Below are 22,710 nucleotides of genomic sequence, written 5' to 3' on the forward strand. Positions count from 1 at the left end.
CCCACTTTTGTGACTCTGTAAATGCATCAGCGACGGGAACTGATGCAAGTGGCTGGAACCTCTTTTTGTACTCTATAATCTAATGCACTTAGCGAGCCAATGAATATGTGGGAAAGGAGGGGCTTTCTGGCGGAGGGGCTCCGTGCAGGGGAACAGCTGTTGAGCAGCAAAACCTTACCCAGAGCCTGGCAAACACACTCATTCACATCCTCAGTGGCTCTGTGCATCCAGGGCTGGCAAGGCAGCTACAGCCCTCCTCCTCTCCCTGCAAAAAGTGAGCAAACTTGCGCAGACAAACAGAAAGGACAACAAACCTCAGCTGTGAGACATTTCAGCAGATCCAGCAATGGCCTGGGTCAGTAATTTCTCCTGGCTGAACCCCCTTGCTCTGTATGAGGGGCGTCTCAGGGGGTACTTGAACAGCACTGAGGATTATTTAACCTTTCTGTGTGGGCCCAGACGAAGCCACCTGTTCCTGCCCATGGCTTTGGTGTACTCTGTGATCTTCGTTGTCGGGGTGGTGGGGAACTTCTTGGTTTGCCTCGTCATCCTCAAGCACCGCAGCATGAAGACCCCCACCAACTATTACCTGTTCAGCCTGGCGGTCTCAGACCTGCTGGTGCTGCTTTTCGGGATGCCCCTGGAAGTCTACGAGATGTGGAGCAACTACCCCTTCCTGCTGGGGCCCGTGGGCTGCTACCTGAAGACGGCGCTCTTCGAGACGGTGTGCTTCGCCTCCATCCTGAGCGTGACGGCGCTGAGCGTGGAGCGCTACATCGCCATCCTGCATCCCTTCCGCGCCAAGCTGGACAGCACCCGCCGCCGCGCCCTCAGGACCATCCTGGCTCTCTGGGGGCTCTCCGTGCTCTTCGCCCTGCCCAACACGGGCACCCACGGCATCGTGCTGCAGCACTTCCCCAACGGCACCCTGGTGCCCGGCTCTGCCACCTGCACCGTGGTCATGCCCCTGTGGATCTACAACTGCATCGTCCAGATCACTTCTCTGCTCTTCTACGTGCTGCCCATGGGGGTGATAAGTGTGCTGTACTATCTGATGGGGCTAAGAGTAAGTCCTGCTCCAAGTGTGCTCAGTGTTTCCTTGGCTCATTCTTGTGTGTTTGTGTCTATATGTGGCTTTTGAGTGAGTTTTGCACCTTTTTGTTGCCCGTGTTTTCCCCCCAAAACAGCAAAAGTGTTTCTCAGAGCTCTGAAAATAGTAGATCCAACTTCTTCAACAGGTGCAATCCTGTTCTGAAATTAACACTGGGGAATAATTTACCCCAGTCTTCTTATAAAAATGTACCATCATTGCTGCTCACATCTGAATGTTAATGAAACACCCAAGCCTGTAGATTGATTCCAGCCTCTCAGAGATTTACGCCTTTGCAGTAGGGACTAGAAAGAAATGGACCAAAAGGAAAATGTGAAAAGAATAAAAAGAAGATGGCTAGTGACTGAGTCTTGTGTACTATTTGTTTTCCCTTTTCTTGTGACTGTAGAATTTCCATTGCATTACTTTCTTCCTTTCCTTCCCTGGAGCTGGTGGTAATATTCACTTGTTAAAGCTCACAAAGCTCATAAACTGAAACCTTATTGCTGCAGCTAGAAAATTCAGCAATCATTTCTTTATATAACTACAGCCTTGTTTCACCAGGCTACCTTAGAGCTTATATTCATTCTCTCTTCAGAAATTGAGACTACTTTTGACAAGTATCCATCACATAAATGTGTGGACAAAACAATCAGGATCACAGTGTTATAAAACTATGTAGCACAACACTGAAATGCACTGCTAATCACAGTGACTTGATGACTGCTTTCTTCTCATAAGTTACAGACATTTAGGCAATATAAATCCCATTTTATTACACCGAATGTAACTTAAAGTTTACAAAGATGTGTCTGATCCCATAGCAAGAAAGGAAGACAAATGAACTTATTAAATAATATGCAATAAACTGAACCAAATCTCTGCTGTGTGTATATCATTTTGTTGTACTGGCTGATATTTACTGTTACCTGAAATTACACAGAAGCAGTTTTTACTTCCCCATGAAAAACACATGGATTTTCTGCCAGAAATTCACAGCACAGAGCAGATCCTCGAAGCAGTGAATGGGTTAAACTATCCCCAATCTCTGGAGGCTCTTAAGGGATCTTGATATAGTTTCAATTAATATTTTGCAAAATAAGACCTGAAGGGGATGAAAGGTGATGAAAATTTAGTTACTACAAAAAGAAAAAGAGAAATCCCCAAATTTATAAAAGGAAAACTTGAAGGTTGCAATCATTTCTATTTGCAGGAGCAGATATTCCTATTCCCCAGCCCAGAAGAGAAGCTCAGTACCAGATGAGGGCTGATCCCCCAGGACTTCTGCAAATTCCCACATTTGTTCAAGCTGTCTTTCCTAAAGACAGTAATGTTCACTGTTTGTGCCTGTTTTTCTCTATATCCACCTCAGACTTCCAAATTTTAACAGGATCCATCCTGGCTAGATCTGCAATATCTCCAAACTAAACTGGGCAAGATGATTTCATTTCTTCAACAGAAGTGACAGAAGAGTGATGTATATATATAATTTTCCAAGAGGAGACACTTTTTATCTACTCACAGAAGAGGAAATCTGTGAGGCTTTAGCAACACCCTGCAGTCTCCTGAGTGCCGTGTATCACTCACAGAATGGCATGGAAAAGCTCAGGGTTGATCCAAAGGTCGTACAACGGCTCAAATTCAGCAAACAGAGACGTAACCTTTTCATACCCAGGCTCTGTGGAAAGGTCATTTCCTCACCAATTTCTCCCTCAAGCTCTGCCAGTGCTGGGCAGTCTGAGGATGGAATGCAGATGGGGACAGGTGACCTGCCAAGCAGCCGTGAGAAGGCAGCAAACATGGGTCATAGGGTGCCTGAGTTAATTTATAATTTAATCCCTTGAAAAATGTAAAAATACATTTGTCTTTTTCACTGGGAAATGGTTGATTACCTCATTATCTACTTGGGTATAATTTTAAGGCTTGGTGGTTTAATATTATAATGTTATGGTCAATTGATGGTTCCAGCACCAGCATAAAGAAGAGGACACTGATCATTGCACTGTGAACTCATTAGGCTCCATTGTGGAAGCTTCCTGCTGCCTCTTTCATGGGGTTCCCATCACAGAGACCTTTAGGATCAACCCCTAAATCATCCAGGCCCTTCAAACCCAGTTCAGCTGTTGAGCTACCGACTGCAGCCCACAGCCAAAGAGCAGAGGAGGGAGAGGAGAGGGACGAGATGAGAACATTGGGCAGTAGCTGCTCATGGAAGCTCATCCCTGGGGCACTGATTGAGATGGGATGGGATTGCTTGGGAAGAAGTCTGCATTGCAGCAGGATTCACTGCAAGGTCCCTGCCCATTTCTTTCAAACTGATTCCTAAAAGGACACGGGCGTAGGTGCTGATCACTGCTCATCTGAAAATCATACTCTGTTTAACAAGGGTTTCTTACAGCATAGGCTGGATGATTCTTCTCCCAATCTTCCAACTCTTCTCTAAGTCTCTCATCCCCTCAGTAACTGTCAGTTACTATTATTATTATTATTATTATTATTATTATTATTATTATTATTTTGACATAGTGGCAATTTTACTTTAGTTGTCTCTGAAGCAATACAACTTATTCCTGTCAATGCACATCTGGTCCAGATTTTATCATCAAAATGTATTTATCCCCCCAAATGCCCAGCTGTTAAATGCCCAGAATCATCTGTGGATGGTGACTGCCTTTATTTCAGCAGAGGCCTGCACAGCTCCTCCAGAGTCTGTCCCCTTTCCATGGAGGTGGTTCAGCAGTCCTTGTCCCAGTGGAAGGTTCTCCTTTGCCATGGGGATGAGCTAAGGGCACACCAAGGCTGCAGCTCAGCAGCAACAGCTTCAGCCAAACCTCTGAAACAGGCAGGACTCTAATCTTTAGCAGAAGCCTTGTGGGGCTTAAATATCACTTTTTCCATCAGCTGGAGAGAAACTTTGATCACCACTAGTGTCAGACAGGCAAAGGAGTTTACAGAAAACAGCTCTTTTTCAGAGTGGCCTCGCTATGTTTGTCTGGGCATAGGTGAGACCCTCATTTCACTCAGCCTTTTGGCTTCTGGGGTGAAATGCTGTAGCTAATAAGGATCTGGGGGGAAAATCCAATTTTCAGCTTCTTGCTCCAGTCACTTTTAATTCTCTTGCAGTGAAAGGGTAGCATTCATCTCAAACCTACACAGCAGCGATGTAAAAGTAACCATACCTTGGCTGGGGCTCTACCTCTCTCAAACCACTGGCATGATTTAACTCAAGTTACAACCTTTGACATGGACTCAGTTATTTATTTTTTCCCCTCCCTGTTTGTAATGTTTCATTATTTTGTTTTACTGCAGCTGCTGAGTTGGTCTTGCCTGTTATACCTTCATCACTTTATGCTAAAGAGGAGCCTTACAGCATCATCAAAATGACAGGAGGAAGGGGAAAAATAAAGATACATGTGTCTCTGGTTTCTTACAGCATCAGCACACTGTACTCTCTGAGGCTTTGGAATATGCTTGAAATAGATTACTGTTGAGACTGAAAACCACTGAAGGGAATCCAGGGGTTTTAATAAATCTGATCATTTATCAGTAGATGTGTTACAAATCAACTGAGTCTTTTCCTTAAGGAACTGTGCCTGTGACTAAAAGTTACAAAGGGAATAATGTAAAATATGAGAGGCTGAATTGCACTATAATTGACTATAACTCCATTTACATGTCTTTTTCTTTTATAAATAAAATAAAGAGAACATTGAAAGAAGGGCTCATTTCATCATCCTTACAGAAAAGTATTATTAATCAGAAGTCAGAAAGCAAAGTCACAGTGCAAAAGGCAAAAGCAAATAGCACAACTACCATGTCTTCACAAGGTTTTTTACAAATCCAGAGCGATTTCTATTTTTTTCCGTCCTTCCTGATATTGTTTCATGTATAATTAAGTTTTGGTTCCAGTTTCTCTACCTGAAAACAGACAAAGCTGTTAGCTAATCAGGAGTTCCTACTGCAGGAAGCTGGGACCAAATGTGGACTCTCCAGTTATGATTTCTTTGGCATTCAAATCAATTGTCCTGTTTATGTAAACCTGATCTTTTCATCACCAAAGCACCAGTCTTCTCATCATGAACCTACTGGGGATGGATTCCATGGTCAGATTATTGCTCTTTATGCTCTTTTTTTTTTGTCCAGGAAAAAGTACTGAAGAAAAACCTCTCCTTGTACCTGAGCAGTGTGTAGCTAAAACTGTGTGTACCATGCACCCTGCCCATCTGCAAGGCAGAATTTCTGGGGTTTGTTCGTCAGATGGGTTGAATATCAATTACTCCCAACACTCAGGACATGAAACAAACTCCCTTGAATTCTACAGGATTTTTCCAATGGTTACAGCTGTGCTGTACTGAGGCCTCTCTGGGTATTTTTTGGATCATTGGTTTGTGCTTAATTGTGAGGAACACTTTCAGTAAAATAAACAAACTGACAATATTTTGCTGCAAGAGAAAATAATGCCTACCAAAATACTTTTGAAATGGAACATAAACTGTGAACCAAATATTGACTCATTGAGAAAAGGTAAGTGGGGAAGTGAAACACAAATTTGTAAATATGCAGGTTCAGATGCATAAAATCTGCAGATTGTTTTGAACCTAAAGCTTCCATGTTTTTCTAGACAAAAACCAACACTTAAATGCAGAGTTATTTTTTTTCAGTGAGTCCCATGTGGCCCCAAATGTTTCTTTCTCAAACTACAACTACCAAAATATCAAACAGTCTATGTCTGGTGGGGATTTGGTCTCTTGTCTAAGCTGTCTTTTGTTTTCCCTCCTTCTGCCAGTTGAAAGGAGATGAATCTTTGGAAGTGGAGGATTTGTCTGTGAATGTTAAGAGACCATCCAGGAAATCAGTCACCAAGATGTTGTGTAAGTATTGAGTCCTGCTGTGTTTTATTTACCATGAGCAGGAGTGTGACCAGTTCTTGAAGGGTATTAAGCAAGTTCATTGGATACAAGTGTTATGAGATGAGTAGCTGCCATATTTTTTTTAAAAAAAGGCTTATTGCTGCTTTATCTGGACTTGCAGGCGTGAAGCATCAGGGGTAACTACCAAAAGACTCAGAAAGCAAATTTTCCTCCCCAGCACAAGAGGAGGTTGAGCAAACCTTCGTGGCAGACGCTTTCATGGCAATTCTCCAACATCCTTCACTCTAAACTTGCTCTTGCAGCCCTCCAGGGAGGATCCCCTTTTTTCAGAGTGCAAATAGTCCATCTTGTACATTTTTACAGAATGTACATCTGTTTTGCATTACACCAAGCTGTACTTTGAAGCCAGCCTGGTTTTCCGAGCCTAGAATGAGTTTGGCCTCCATATATACCCCAACACTGCCTGGCTGTTTCCTGCTCTGTTTGAATGTCACTCTTGTGCATGCATGGGGTTATCCAACACAGAAATTAGCGGAAAGATTGTTCTTTTAGTTGGTAATGGTAAGACAGAAAGGATGGCAAAAGTTTTGAAACCATGAATATAATTTACATATTAGATCTTCCATCCAGCTGTATGAACTCCCTGCCCTGTGCAGGCTGGTGAACCATATCCTCCCATTTCTGACCTGTTTTTCTTCTCCCCTTGCTCCACACCAGTTGTTCTCGTGATCGTTTTTGCCATCTGCTGGGCTCCATTCCATATAGACCGGCTTTTCTTCAGCTTTGTTGTGGAATGGACTGAGCCTTTGGCCAATACCTTCAACTTAATTCATGTGGTGTCAGGTAAAGCCTTCTTCTTCCACTTGCACATAGACTGGCAAAAAAATGAGTATTTATGAGTGGTTTTGCTTGGAATGTGTAGTCATTTATTTTGTAGGGGACATCATACATGCATGGAAAACCTCCTTGAGGTTCGGTGAGCAGTAATGAGAACACTGCCTGAATAAAAACAGCAAGCAGGTTCCTGCAGCTTTCAAGATCTGGACATGTTGAATACACAAAGAATAAAAGAAAAACAAAAAAAAAGGATATCAAGCATCATTACTAGCTGCTTTTAATTCTTGGGCATGTTCAGAACTAAGGACTGCTGTCATTCAGCTGCTTTTAAGAAGTACACAGGAGCAGGCAGCACCCTCCACAGGCTCTCTGGGGCAAATAGGAAACCTTACCAATGGAAGAGCCTTACATACTGCTCAGCACTGGTGATGAAACCAAATGTTTATGGCCTTGCCAACCATAAAATGAAGGGCTTTTCAAAGAAGAATCTTATTTTCAATCTGCCATGGGAAAACACTGAATGTGGCCATTAGGCCACTCAGACAAATCCAATCTTGTGCCATTGTCCTGGTGAGTTGTAGGAAATTAGCTTCCCCTGGCTGGAAGTTATGTTCTGACAGCTTTGATGGGGCACCAGCTGTGCAAATCCTGCTGTGGGCATGAGGGCAATGCTGGAGGCAGGGCAGGGCAGCTCAAGAGAGAGCTGGTTCCTGAACAGCTGGAGAGACTGAGCCCACATTCTCTCCCACTTCCCTTTCACTGCAGTGAAAGCTGAGCTAACCTCTGTGAGACATCCCTCTGCCTGTGCCAGGAAGGCAGCAGAGCTTCACTGCTGCTGCCTCCACCCTTGCACCAAGCTTGGTGGAGCTCTATAGCCAAAAAATAGATTTTCCTCTTCTGAGTTGGTTTCACACACAAATTAATGTCTCTCTCTGCCCCCCACCCTTGTTCTGCCAGGTGTTTTCTTCTACCTGAGCTCTGCCACAAACCCCATCATTTACAACCTGTTGTCCCAGCGCTTCAGGATGGCTTTCCTCAGTGTGATTTCTCCTTGCTGCAAGCACTGTGCCCCTAAACATCCCACTTGCAAGATTTCATCCCAGAAGAGCACGTTTGTGATTGAGGATCACAATCTCATGGACTCTGCTGAAAACACAAGTCTCCCTGGCACACACAGGACATCTGTCAGCAGCTCTCAGCTCTCCACTGGCCTGTGACTTTCCATGACGGTGATCCAGGTGAAAGAGAAGGTTAAGAAAATTACTTTAAGACTAAAGCAGAAGAAAACTTCCTAAAAGACGGATTTCAGCATGAATTGCTCAGGAGGTGTCCCACTGAAAAAATGAAGGAGGAGACTGTATTTAGGATGTTAGGAAAACACTGTATTGCCCCCCAGGCTAATGGGAGGGCTGGAAATCTGAGTTTGCTCACTGCAAGTTGTGCCAGCGAAAAGCTGCTTTTAAAGGTGAGAGACACTCCCAGCACAGGAGAGAGAATCAGCTTAGTACCAAATAACTTCTTTTGCAGCAACCAAAACATCAGCTTCAACTTATTTTGAAACAGGACAACTTTCTGCATAAGCCTTCTCTACCCACTTCTAGCTTTAGGTAAGCCTGTCCCACTTCCCTCTGCTACAACCTTCTTCAGGAATGGCTGTTGCAAACCCCTCCTGTCAACATCAGCGAACTGGCAAGAACGAGAGCAGCTCAAAGCTCGGCTGATAAACACCAGCTACCAGCAACAGCTATTTCTGGGCCAGAAGAACCAGGGAGCCAACAATTGTAAAATAAATGTAAAGCAAACTTTTGCTTTCTGAGCTTCTTATCATTACTTCAGCTTCAGATATTTATGTGTTGTCTCCACCAGTGAAGCCTTGTGGTTGTGTTTCAGCAGACTTCACTCCTCCTGTAGTGGGTGGGTTGCAGAAGTCAGAGATCCACATGGATTAGCAGTCACCAGGAGCCTGGGCAGCACTCACAACAGACGGAACTGGGACAAACCTAATTCAAGGGCAGTAAAAAGGGGAGTTTTGCAGTGATACTGGATCTACTAAATTCAGTTTTTGCCACGAAGCACAATACAAAAAAAAAAAAGTCTGAAAAACTTTCCTGCATCCCAGTAGTGCAAACAGATCCTGAAGGCAGTACACTCATATCCAAGCTGACAAATTCCTGAGCTCTGCTGACTGCAGGGACAGGACCCTGTAGAATTTTGCCAAGGGAGTTCAGGGAGGAGCCATTATGTGATAAAGAATTCTGTAAAACTCTGTCTCACCCAGTTCAAAGCCTGTTCATGGTGCTTCAGGGAAATGCCTCCTGTGTGCATCCTGAGGCAGGGCTGGGTTTAGTCCCCGTGCTGGGCTCAGGCTTGGCACGCACTGCCACCGAGAATCATGCCATGAGTGTCACCAGGGGACTGGCAGCCACTTACACAGCCAGAGAACACAGAGTTATCACAACAAATAAGAACATTAGTTCCTGAAAGATGATGCACTGTGTGCATAAAGACATTTTCCATTCTGGTCACTGGGGATCCAGATGAATTTCCTACCGAGGAGGAAGGAATTCTACTCCTGGTTACCACGGTCGCTTTCTTTCTTCGCCCCAAAGTTTTCTGTTTTGTTCTCACGGTGGCACTCTGAGGTGGGAGACTCATGCTAGCTGGAGAGTCCCCTTTTCCTGGAGCACAAGGGGAATGTTTTCAGACCCTTTTTACCACCTGCAGTCTTAAGAACCAAGCCTTGGAGAGGGGAAGAGCCACACACAAGGCCTGCAGAGAAAAGGCCTTTCCTGCTCCCTCAAGACACAGCTGAAATGCTTTACCACCCCCAAGTGGACACTTGAGTTTTACCAGTGGCATTTACATCTCTAAGCAGAAATTTTGCATTATTTTTCCCTCTGCCGGAGATTTCAGTGTGTTTTCCCTGTGGACAGGCCATGGCAGTGGTGTCCTGCTGCCTGCGGGCTGCCCAGGCCCCCGCTCTCCTGCGTGTGCCTTGCTCCAAGCTCTGATCCCACCAACCACCCAGGGACCACACAGGACACCACAGGGCAGTGGCTGTGCTGGATTTCCCCCCTCAACTTCCCTCCCTCCCTTGGGCAGATCCCTCACTGAGCCCTGGGGGTTTTCCCCCTGTCCCAGGTGTGTGAAAGCTGTCCTAGACACCGGCCTAAGGGGTGACGACACGGTGCATTCAACACAGTCACACATCCAGCGTGGGGTGGAGACATTCCTCTGCCAGGTTTTGTGGCTCTTTCAATGCCTGTTATGCATTTAGGGTGAGACAGCATCTTGTGTGGGTGCACAGAGCCACCCAGGAGTGAGAGCCATCCACGAGAGATGCTGCTCTCCTCTCCTCATGGGAGAATCCCAACCTCCAGCTGCAAAGCCCGGGGCTGCCAGATGCATCCCTTGAGTTGCAGATGAACACAAAGACCTGCAGACAGAGGTTGCGGGGTGAAGCTGGAGGGCAAAGATTTCATGTGATCTCAAACAAAGTGGCCATACTTTTATCCCAAAGGAAGACAAAAGGGTTTTGTGAGGAAGGGGAAGCAGAGGTGGGAGGAATGTGCATGGATGGAAAAATTTTAGAAGAGAAGTAGTGAGAACGAAATCATCATGAAATCACCTGGTTCTGAATTAATTTATTTTCTTGTCCTAAGATCAGTTTTTATCCCATTTAATTTGTTGTCAGTCAAAAGTAGCGATATGCATAAGTAAAGCCTACTGAGCTTTTTTGGCCAAATATCAAAATCAAAGCTGAAAACATTTAGTCTTGCACCAAACCAAACCTTCTGTGAAAGTGTTATTGGGAGAGACATGACAAAACTCCTCTGAATTCTGCTAAAAATAAAATAACTGCAGTGAAGAAATGCAGACTAACTGGAGACTCCAAATTAAGTTCCCTGTGACTGCACAGCTCAGTACCCCTTCACTCCTGAGGGAGGATCTCTAGAAAATAGTTGATGCACTTTGTCCCTAAACGTAGTCGATGTCCACTGGAGGCTTTTCTTCCCAAAAGGTCAGTGCTTGAGTTATTTATCACTCTGCTCTGACATTTACCTCCTGCATTTTGAAAGCTGGATTCAAAGATGAAAAAAACAGGAAGATGGATAGAGATGTCATGAAAGCTGATACTATTCTCTTATTTATGCATTAAGGAGCTTTCATAGCCAAGTGCTGAAAAATGTTGGCAACTGGCTGAGAAAAAACTCCTGTTGCACAAAAATGGAGAGCAATTCTCTTTCCCCCTGAAGTGGTCCAGTGTGATAAAACTGTATTTATTTGAAATCAAGCGTGACTTTGGAGACAGAACTGTCTATTGATTTATTTCTCTGCTTCTGTTTCCCTCTGAGAAATGTGCGAGCAGAAAGTGTGGAGAGCAGGGGCAGTGCTCCAGCACTGTGAACAAAACGTGGAGAGCCTGAAACGTGCTCCAAGGAAGCACTCAAAGGGAGAAGAATTGTGTTCATTGCCAGTGAGTGATGCTCAGATCTAATGCCAGGTTCAGTTGGAAAAAACGCCATGAACAGCAGGTGGACAGTTCTGTTAAGTTTATATGAAGAGTTTTTGAACATCACTGTGTTTTGAAGTGTTTAAACCACAGCTTATCAGTAAAACTAAATGTACATTTCTGCTGCAGAGATGGTTATCTGTATCTGTATGTAACATTAAAATAAATGTGCTAAAGTCTTCCTAAGACTGGTCCATGCTCCAGAAATCCTCATGCTTCTTGTTTGTCCCTCTGATTTCACATGAGCAGCAGATGGACGTTCCCCAAATGTTCAGCCAGCACCAAGTGCAGGACACCAAGGACTCATTACAAGTCACAGTACTTTTTAAAAAAACCCATATTTCAGCTGGTATATTTGCACAAAGCCAGCACTAATCCCCATGGGCCTTGTGGCATCCAAGAACTCTGTACAACTGCTCCTGCAGAGGAGGAGGTTAAAAACTGGGCAGCACATTTGTCATAGGCAGGAGAGGGTCCCAAAGCAAAAACTGCTCCTTCCCAGCCTGTGGAACAGCCAGGTCTGCTCTCCCTCTGTGTTTTCCAACACTTGTCTCATTTTCTCTGCTTTCATTGTGGCACTTGATGGTGTTTTCCCCACCAAGGTTTCTTTCTCTACAAACTAGCAAATTGCTGAGCTGTGGCATTTCCATATCAAATGGATATGAATGTAAGGAGAAATATGATAATGAAAGCAGAATGAACAAGAAATCAAACAAGCTCTTGCAAGGATTAAAATTTGTGTTTAGAATTTGGTCCAAGTCAATGCAATGATGGCAAATGTCCTTCAGAGTGAGCTGAGGGTTAAAAGAACTTCCAAAGTAACCACAGAAAATTGCCCAATCTGGGCCCTGCAGGTGTCCTCATCTGGTAAAAACACACTTTTGAGGTTGTCAGGGAAGGTCATCATGCACCAAAGGACAGTGAACATCTTGTGCACAATTCTCTGACTCTGAAAAAGGAATTTGCCATGTACAAAACTGACTATAATGTAAGAACCTCTCCAGGAGAGTCAAGGGTTGTTGATTTTCTTCCACATTTCTTTCCATTTACATTCTGGGTAGTCAACAGCCTGCCCTGGTCATACCCAGACAGAGCTAAGCTCATTTGCTGCCAGCAGAAGAAGACTTTCTCTTACTGTCTAGACTTTGTGAAACCCCAAGAAGCTCTAGCAGATGTTTTAAAGGCAAACTACCCTAAATCCACTTATTTTTAAAGTAGGATTAATTTTAGGTGTAATCGTTGGAATAATTTGCTTCCCACTAGGATAGCTAATTCATTAATAAAATACTGAGTTTCTTATTGGAAAAGCCCAAATATTTTTTCTTTCATCCTCAGCTTACACTATTTTATGAAATGCAGCAAATTCCTTCCCAGAGGGACAGGCTTTTGGTTGATTTTTTGGGTAGAGGTGGGTTTTGCAGAAGACCCTTTGACTCAGATGTCCACAACATGATCTCCATCAGAGGAAAACTGTATTCTTTCTTCTAATCAAATGAAGGGAAAAAATGCTGTGCTAAAATCAATTTATCTGACCTACTTCAGTCACCTACTTTAGGTGTTTTACAGGTAGTTGTTATGCATACCTTCTGCAGCTGAAAAACACAGCCAGACAACAAGGCACAAGTCACCTTGGAGTGCTGTGTGCTCTTTGCTGCAGAGCAGGTATGTTTATCAGACAGACCCTTTCCATTTCTTTCACATCTGCAGAACCCAAGAGACTGCCTTGGAAATGACTCACTAGGAAAATCATGCTCCAAATGAGTAAAGCAAATGGCTCACAGCTAAATCACCACTAAACAGCAGGAGAACAGCATCCTCAGGGGCTCACCTACCACTTTGCTCACTGATCTGGGGCTGGTGCCTCTGGGCCACCTGGGCTACACTCAAAGGGCAGAGAAATCCCAACAAAGCTCTAGTACGTGTAGAATTTGCAGCATTTGTTTGCAACTACCCAGTTTGCTTTGCTTTGCTTCTGTAGGAGATGACAAGGGCAGGAAAGAGATCTGTCCTGCCAGAGAATGTGCTAAACAGCTACCTGAACTCAATGGAAAGTCTCCAAAAAGAAGTTTTTTCATGCTGCTGTTGACTGCAGTGCAGGTGGATTGGGCAGCACAGAACAACTGCAGCAAAAAAAGTACAAGAGTCACAGTTTAAAAGAGTCACAGTTTTGGGAAACAGAAAACCCCACCAGACTGTCTGTGAGGAAGGAAACAAAGCACTAACACATGAACACGGAGGTATATTTAACCACGTTTATTTAACCATTTACAGACTGGGTTTGTTAACTGGCTTGGTGTTAGAGAAATCCGTCATGAAGAGGAGTTTTTTGGGTGTGAACAAACCTGGTTAGCACCACAAAACTCAGCTTCCCCTAAGCACTGCAGCATCGTTTCCTCCCAGCTCAGGTTACCTGCTCCTGCAGAAAAACAAACCACAGAAAGAGCAGCAGGTATAAATTTCCATTTCTGTGGCACTGGCAGGCCCCTCCACTGGAACTGAGACACAGGCAGCATGCTCTTAAGCTTAAAATGATGCAAACCAGTTCGTGCTCAAGGATGAACAGCAGCTGACACTGGCCCAGATATATCTGCTTTGGTTATGTATCCCAGTCCCAGGACGAGGGGCTGAGTCATGTGGAGCTGGCTCTCTGTGCTTGTAACACTGAATAGTCCCAAAGCTGGGGCTCACATGGCAGCCTAGCAAATCCCAGCAAACCACTGCACTCCTCCAAGAGGCACAAGGACTGCCAGACATGATTCAGCCTCAGCACAGCCCAGTTTTCGTGTGTCTCTTGCATCAACAGCAAGGAACACTCATATAAGTGTTAGTCTCAGTCTGGTTCCTTCCGGTCTCATTTCATTCCCTATCTTCCCTCCCAGGTGGAGCAGGTATATTGAAAATCATCTCTTTCCCCCCATCCATCCAGTCTTTTTGCTGCTAAGAAATTCCACTGAGAATTGAGTCTTTTCTCTGCAACTTTATTTGCCAGCTGTGGGGTTTTCACACTGTTATTTGTATTCCAGTCCCGATTTCAATTACCTGGCTAACCTTTTCAATTTTCACAGAGAGTGAGAATCAGAAAACAGCAGGTCCTTTATTACAGCTTACACTGGGAGGGAATTCTTCACAGCCCCCCTTCCCTCCCCCATGTTTGCAGGAAAGCTCTGTCAAATTCAAACAAACTCATTGATAATAACTTGTCTATTTACTTATGCTTTGCTGGCTGTTAAATATTCTGGTCCTTTCTGCAGACCTCTCTTCCATTCTCCTTTTGGCTTGAACATATTCTTTCTTACACCATTTCTAAAAGCCAAGGAGAAGCAATCTTAAGCCTTCACCCTGGTGCTTGACTCCAGTGAGAATTCTCACCAGGGTCAAGCACTGGAGAAGTTAAAAGCCTTGTGCTTTGAGAGGGGCTGTTTGCTGATCTTTGATGTGAAAGATGTGGTAGTGGCCAGTCCTTATGTCCCTATCTCAGAGCACTTGGAGGCTCAGAGCACTGGGGGGTTCCCTCAAAGGAGGGGTGAGTCAGGCACAGGACACCACTCTGCTGAGCCCAAAGCCCTGCCACAGAATTGTACTGGCCACAGCTGACACCCTTTCTGCCTTTCTCTATTGTCCAAGTCATACCCCTCCTCTTACCTCCTTTATTATTCTGAGCTCTTGATCTAGCAGTCATTTCCATGTCTGTGCTCTGTCTGCCCCATCACTCAGCCATCCAGATCCTAAAAATGGTTTATTTGATTGGGGTGGGGAGAGGATTTAATGCAAAAGACCTGTTCCTTAGCAACACCTTCCCATCTTTCTTCTTTTGTTATTTCCAGCTCATTATCTTTGCCCATGTTCAACTCCAAATTAACTTAATTACAGGCAGATTTCATATCTCTCTGAACCAGAAGGGGCAATGTAAAACATCCCTCCAGTCAATGGCAAATGAGGGCCTTGGTCTGTGCTAAGCAGGCTTTGGGAAAGGCAGCTCAGCTGTGTCTGCCCTGTTCCCTCCAGAGACCTCTCCTGGTTGCTCCCAGTTCCTGCTGTTCCTTTTCAGTGAGGCATTTCATCTCTCCCTTTTGCAGCCTGTCCAAGTTCACCACAGTCCCTGAGCACAGAGCAGACATCAGTATAAATCACCAATAAATCAGTATAAATCACCAGGTGAATGCTTCTCTTATGCAGATGCCAAGGGCACTGCAACCTTTCCACCTCCCCCTTCCAGATTCTGACAGGGTACAAGGGCCTCAGTTCAGTCTGTGATTGGAATCTGTCCTGAGTACAAATCTGAGTACAAATCTGAGCCTTACTGGGCCTGAATATCAGATGTACTCAGTCCAGGATGACTTTTCATGACCTACACTAGTGGTAGGTCAAAGATGTCTCTGGGTTAATGCAGCTGTGGGTGCCCAACAGCCATACACCAATGACAGCTCTCTCCTTGAAAATCCCCTCAGGGGTAAAAGCACAACCGAACTAGATCCAGGGCAGCCCCTCACACATCTTGTCCTTACTCTGTAATGCCTGGTTTCCTTTGGAAATCAGGACCAGGACCTACCTCTAGCAGCTGACAGGTTCCTCAGCTTCTCACGTTAAAATAAGCATTGCTGCATTGCTGCATTGCTGCATTGCTGTCTTGCCATCCACAGAAGTTCTCCACTGGCAGAGGAAATATCTTCTTCCTCCTGCTGGAGGCCTAGTAGCTATCACCCAGCCAGGACACTTCCTCCTAAATCCACCAAGTAACTCCTCACTGGTAGAAGCTGGGTGTTGCACCAAGGATGGGGAGAGATCTGTATTCACACAATGAGGAAAGTGTCACCAGAGCCACCAACACAACTGTGTCAGGGGCACGTGAAACACAAGGAAAGCCTCTACAAAGACATAGGGGAACCAGACTCCTGCCAGCAATAAAAAAAGGGAGGCTCTGGGTCAGTTTTAGAGGAGTCAGAGAGCTGTAATTCTACCATTAGAAGAGGATGTATGGTTTCTGGAAAAGAAGGAAAGCCTGAGTGATGACTCAGGTGGTTCCTCCTCATTCAGGTGAGCACTTCCATCCAGAGCTTGCCACCTGGGAAAGCAGAACCACAGGTTAAATTGGGATGAGTTTCCCCCTTCCCCCTGCAGAGGCAGCACTGCAAATCATGCAGTATCCTGGGGTTAAGCACCTCAAATGCAGGCAGCAGAATTTAATTTGCAGAATGAAATTCATTCTGTCCCAAAAATTTCATGTTCTTCCCTTTCTCTTTTGCCCCTTTCTTTCCCACCACTTTGGTCTGTGGGGAGAAAACACATAGGTAGGATATTTCCTTCCTACTTCATGAGAACATTTTCAGAATTTCCCACCTCAGTTGAACCACCTCACATTTACCAGCTCAGCAGGAGACTGTCCCAAACATCTGCGTTTACTCTGGAAAGCTCTGAAGAAGGCAAGGAGCAAATATCTGCCCAGAAAACTGAACGTGTGGCCTCTGTAGAGCATTTGTGCACATCATCCCCAGATTTAGAGCCCAGCCACACTAGTCAGTGCCACTGGATGTCAGTCTTGTGCCATGGAAACCTGTGGGACTGAGCACTGGCGTGCCCTGAGTCCCACAAGCCTTGGGCTTGTGCTGAGCCTGCGTTTGTGGCACACAGGACACCCCAAGAGCAAATCTGTTCCAGCTCCCCCGGTGGTGATTTATGATGTAGAGATTCTTCATGTTTCCATTTCTTTTCTTCTCAAAGCTGCTTCATGCTGGATGAGCTGAGCAGGAGATTGATGTGTGTTCAGCCAGCACAGGTTCACAGAAAACCAGGCTGCTCCTCAGGCCCCAGCACTAACACAGAGGTGACTCAGGCTGGGCCACCTCATCCAAACTGACTCGGGAAATACTCTTGTTTTGGGACAATTCTCAGTCTTTTGTTTCACAGGGTACGGCAGAATAATTATATACAAGCTGCAAGCTCTGGATGAGAAATCAGGATATTGATTCATGACCAAAACACGTACAAGCTCAGATATAGGTAATTCAGAGCCATACTCCTTGTCAGTACCTATAATAAAGAGTTCCTACACAGAATCCCATTTGAAGAGTCACTTCCTCCTCCTCCTTCCATAAAACTCTCCAAGAAGGGCTCAACAAATATTTAATTGGAAACAAAAACTTTCAGCTAAACATTTTGTTAAAATAGATTATCTGTGCTTCTACTACAGGAACCCACAGGTGCCAGTGCAAGCCAAGCTCTGGCTGTGCAAGTGAAATCAGCTCTTGGTAATACTTATGCATGTAGAAAAAATATTTATCAGTATGGTCTGTGTAGAAAATGGAGACTGAAATGCTCAGTTGAGATACACTCAAGTTACTATCACACATATATTCCTTATTTTACCTTCAGGGTGACTTAATTTTTCTCTCTAGTCCAAGGAGGGCAGAGCTGTTCTCTGGTCTCCAGCCAGGCCACATCTGGAGTGCAGGGTACATCATCCTCACTCATTCACTGAACCTCAAGTCTGAAATGAGAGCCAGCATTGCACAAACCCTCTGATGGCCCCTGCTACAAACACCCTAAAGCACAGGCTTCTCCTGCTCTGCTGTAACAATTAAAGAGCCATTCCTTTTCTGCTGTTTTTCTAGCACAGCAACAGAAATATTGATCTCCACTACTGGCTTCTTCCCTGTGAATGATCAGTTATCCTTTGGTGTTAAGCAGACTGCAATTATGCTTTCTAAATAAATAGTTATTCTAAATAAATAAGCCAGAGAGTCACGAGGGTCCAGGTTCTGCTCTCTTACCTCTAATTCCCATTAGCATTCCTGTCTGCATGGCTTTGGGCATGCCACATCTTTCCAAGGAGTGAAGAGCAGCATCCATCCTTCTGTCCCACACTCACCTCCTGCCTCAAGGAACAGCAAAGTTCTTCCTGAACCCCGGCAGTTCTGAAGAGGGACTGGAGCAAAGAGAGAACAGAAGACAGGCTTGGGTCACTGCAGTAACTCAGTGATAGTGGCTCTCCATAATTAGGAAAGAAAACCCACAGCATGAACATGGCACTGCAATCACCCCTGGGAAGATGTGTCCCTAAGCAGCCAGGACCTTGGCATCCCCTTGGTGACACAGTCAGGGACAGTCAGGGACAGTCAGACACAGTCAGAAACAGTCAGGGACAGTCAGGGACAGTCAGACACAGTCAGAACCCAGGCAGGCAATGGTTAAGGACAGACACAAGAGGATTATTAACTTTGGGAGAGCCCATCAGGCGTCCTTGCAGTGCTGTCACCTCACTGGGTGATGCAGACTGTGTTAGGGGTGCCCTGCTGTCAGTGTGATCCACAGTGGCAAATTCACACCAAGGAGCTCAGGCCAGGGCAGTTCACATCCTTCCCCTGTATATTCATCACCTTTGAATGCAGAGCTGAAACAACCTTAGTGAGGAGCAGAGCACAAGCCTCTGTCACTCTGCCTGCTGTAGTCACCACTAGAGCTCTTCCTTCCCCTCACAAGCCACACGTTTTCGCTCCTTTTTGGTTTTGTTTTTTTTTGTGGTGGTGGTGGATTTACCCCCTCCCACTTCCTTTGCTGCCACATTTGTGCTGTAACCCACAGCAGGTAACACGACAGGTTTTCACCTGGATGGTTCCTCACCACTTTCTTACAGGGTATTTATTTTCTCATGGATATTTTATACCTTCACAGGTGGGACTGAACCATTTAACACTGTCAATAAGCCACAGTAGCAAAACCCTTGTTTACTGCCAGGCTGGACCAACTGTGGAATATAAGTGTGCTAAGGACAAAAAGGTTTGAACCAGGGATATATTGAGCTGTTCATATTCAAAGAAGGAGGAAAGGAAGAGTTCAGAAAGTATCTGGGTAAAAAATGGCTGTATGGAAGCAGGACAGCTGCAAGTCTCTCTGAGCAGGACCCAGATTCATATGTTTTTCCTCATTTACTCCATTGATCGGCCCAGCACATTTTGGAGTCAAGATTTTCTCAGCCTTCCTGAGACCACATCTCTCCCTCTCTCTCTGTCTCTCTCTGCCCTTGCTCTCCAGAGCTGCAGGCTGAGTCCTGTTCATGACCCAGTGAGGAACTTCTGCCCTGGGCATCACTGGATAAAAAAATCCCTTTGTTGATACACTCAGGGGTACTGGTACATCTTCAGTGATGCTTTGAGGGAAATAGTGCTTGTTTTAGAAATGCTGAAACAAAAAGGCTTATGGATACTGAGGAGTTTTTGTTAGTTTGGCTCTGGCAGAAGCAGCTTTTCGATCCATTTATCAAGCTGCCTGCAGCTGCCATTTCAAGGCTGATGAAGATATAATAAACAGTAAGCCAAAAAAAAGTCATTTGAAAGGTGCTCCCAGAGCAGTTTAATAAATAAAAGATCAGGGACAGGGGGGGAAGAGAAAGAAAAATAACCAGTACAAGTTTTGACTTTCCTCTGCTGTCCATTTTATAGCATAAATTTAAATAAATCAATGGTGCAAGTTGGTGGAATCACTCTTTCATTCTCAAATATTCTCTCTAAAATTTTCTGCTTGTGAATTCATCTTTCTACAATGTCTTGCTGGCTCATGTTTTTCCAGCTACCCTCGAAACTGCCACCCCAAAATGTTTAAGGATATCCACCAGATTCTGCAGAACCCAGAGCTCTGATGGATGAAAACCCTTTGTGGAATCTCCAGTGCAATAAACCTCAACACTGCTAAGCAGCTGGGTGCCAGTGAGCTCAGGTGATCCCAAGTTTTGTGCTATTCCTTTCCCACTGCTTATAAAGAGGTGACTTTGGAGCTTGCACCAAGCTTTAATCTTCCACAGAGGAGACTTTGCTCCTGCAGAGATCCCTGAAGGTCTCAGTCCTGTCTCAGCTGGCAGTTGTTTCTTGGGTACAAGAACAGCCTTTGCTCACAGTGGGATTAAGTGGCATTTGCCGTGTTCTCTTTGCCATTTGGATTCATGGATATCAGGCAAGCTGGGAGCCTCCTCAGGCCCTTGCAGGGTATTTTGTCCATTGATCTCTGGCATATGGCAATGAAGTTATTGCACATCTTCCTGGTGCATTTTGGTTATCAAGTCCTGATGGACATCCAGGCTGGAAGGCCAAGTTTGAGTCTCAACATTCTTCTTCCAGAGGTTGCCACCTGGTTTCTTTGAATTGCAGGATTTTTTCTCTGGGTCTGATTCTTTCTTCAGAAGGTTGGGGTTAGGCTCATGGACTTCTGCAAATACCACAAAGATCCTGTGAGCAACAGAGAGAACAAAGAGGGAGTTGCAGACAATAAAAAAACATTAACAGGTGAGACATGGTGAAAGAATCAGAGGAAAGTGAGGAGAAAAAGATGATCCCAGAGGAACAGAGAGAAGAATGGAAAAGGAAAGAGGGAAAAATAATTTAAAATAATTTTAAAAAAGAAATTATTAAAGAACTGAAATGAGAATAAGGATGAAAGAAGAGAGAATGAGGGGAAGTAGAAGGAAAAGTGAAGACAGAAAAAGGGCCCAGTAATATGCGTGAAGAAAAATACATGCTGGTTTCCATTTTTCATTAATGCTTCACCAGATGGAGACGGTATCAACAATAATAGAACCTCTGAGCTGCAGAACAATAGGTGAAATAATTCAAGCACCACTTTCAGATTAAAAACAGTGAAGAGAGTTTGATTTATTTCCCAGTTTTTCTTTTCTTTCTCTATATATAGAAAATAACCTTATCCACTTACTCATGTTCTGTGGCTCATCACCACAAAAATATAAATAAAAGAATGAAACCACCCTTCAGTGCAGACAGAAAATAAATCAGAGGCCTCAATGCATTTTCATTGTTGCAGCTGGGTCCTGTCTTCACATTTATTTATCTTTAAATTTCTCCTTGCACTCCAGAGACCATATCCCATAAAATGCCGGGTTAACAAGTTAACCATGAATAATTCATGAGATAATTATAAAACATTTACACCAGAACATTATTATCTTGCAACTAAAAAACACCAAATACTTAATGTCCTCCAACACTGATGGCGAACCTCTTGTGACTGCAATGCTCTTTATCACTAAAATTAAATGGAATTAATCTTCTACTTACTTTGGTGCCTACTAGCAGAGAATCACAGGTGAAAAAAACACCCCCAGCTGATATGGAAACATAAAAATACACAAATACATACACATATTTCTCTGTGTGTGTGTGTTTGTACGCACATATATACGGGATTCTGAAATATGCCCATGGAGGAGATCCATTTTAGTCTTCCTCCCCCAAACACACTCTGAGGCAGGAGGGAGATGAGCTTTCATACTGAAGGGATTGATTCAGAGCACATGGACATGTAATTTAAAAGCACACAGACAAACACAGATCTGCAGCAAACCGTGCCTTGCCAGGTTTTCCTTATCCCTCCCCACTGCACAGGTGCTCTTTGGTCAGATCCTGTTCTCAAAGCCTAGAGCTCACTCTGAAATTAAAATAATAATAAATTTCAGTTTTGCACTGGTGTCACCAAGATGAGGATTTGGCTTTGTACACAGCTCCAAAATTCAGGCTGCCATATGTGTGGCTATAAAGCTCCTACAAACACATCACCAATAATGCCAATCTCCACAGGCCATTAGGACTCCTGCAGGTCTAGCCTGCATAAACGCTCCTCTGTCGCCTTCCCTCTGAACACGAGGCCAGAGAAGTGTTGGCAAAATCCTCCAGCCATCCTTCACTGTGCAGGTCACCACAATCCTCCTGAGGGCTTTAATCAGAGAGTAAACACACACACAGAGAAACCTCAAGAAGGTTCTTGTTTAGATGACAGAAACTGTCAGCCTGTTCTAGAGAGACCCAGGTTATCCAACAACGACTTCTGCTCTCCCCCAGGAGCTCAGGATAATGGAGCAGCTCTGAACCAAATCGTTCTGTGAGAACTCTTTCTGTGCCATGAACAGGGAGCCAGCAAACCTTGGGCTGGCACTGCCAACTCGAGCTACAGCCCCCGGGGGAGCCCAGGGTAGAGGCAGAAACACCCTCAGGGAAAATGCAGGAAACGCTTTCTTGTTCCTCTTTCTCCCTTCCTCCCTCTTTGAATGCAGTCAGCCCACACAGAAAACTACTTGTGCTTCCTCACAGGCACAATTGCACCCAGGCTGGGACACTTAGAGCTTTTCTGCATGGAACAGAAGGCCAAGGGTTCCTCTTCCTCACATGATTATTAAGAGGTCACATAGGGGAATGCAACAGCTACATCTGCCTGACAGCCAAGAGCAAGGGCTGGAAGCACCCTCTGCATGTTCTAAATCCATGAAAATATCCCAGGAGGATTGGCACTAAGTTGATGGTCAACAAAACTACCCAGAGCCTGAGGCATTACAGCTTGATTTAACCATGCACACTTTTGTTAAAGGATTAGGAGGACTCTGTCATTCTGACATTTGAATTCTA

At 44.6% G+C, this 22,710-nt stretch overlaps 1 protein-coding gene across 1 annotated transcript; it reads left to right on the forward strand.

Annotated features, from left to right (window-relative positions):
• The first annotated feature begins 346 nt into the window (after window positions 1-346).
• Window positions 347-8,015, forward strand: NMUR2 (neuromedin U receptor 2). Its single transcript, XM_005523597.1, has 4 exons — window positions 347-1,066; window positions 5,877-5,961; window positions 6,679-6,804; window positions 7,756-8,015. Exons 1-4 carry the CDS (start codon window positions 347-349, stop codon window positions 8,013-8,015), a joined length of 1,191 nt encoding a protein of 396 aa, XP_005523654.1.
• The last annotated feature ends 14,695 nt before the right edge of the window (window positions 8,016-22,710 follow it).

This window comes from Pseudopodoces humilis, chromosome 17, assembly GCF_049639895.1.
Source record: "Pseudopodoces humilis isolate 2021_Gansu_Grassland_sample_001 chromosome 17, ASM4963989v1, whole genome shotgun sequence".
In the NCBI taxonomy this organism is placed as follows: domain Eukaryota; kingdom Metazoa; phylum Chordata; class Aves; order Passeriformes; family Paridae; genus Pseudopodoces; species Pseudopodoces humilis.

Coding starts and splice junctions, on each gene's coding strand:
- NMUR2 (XM_005523597.1), top strand. CDS start 347: ATGGCCTGGGTCAGTAATTTCTCCTGGCTGAACCCCCTTGCTCTGTAT. Junction 5,962..6,678: donor ATCAGTCACCAAGATGTTGT/GTAAGTATTGAG, acceptor GCTCCACACCAG/TTGTTCTCGTGATCGTTTTT. Junction 6,805..7,755: donor CTTAATTCATGTGGTGTCAG/GTAAAGCCTTCT, acceptor TTGTTCTGCCAG/GTGTTTTCTTCTACCTGAGC.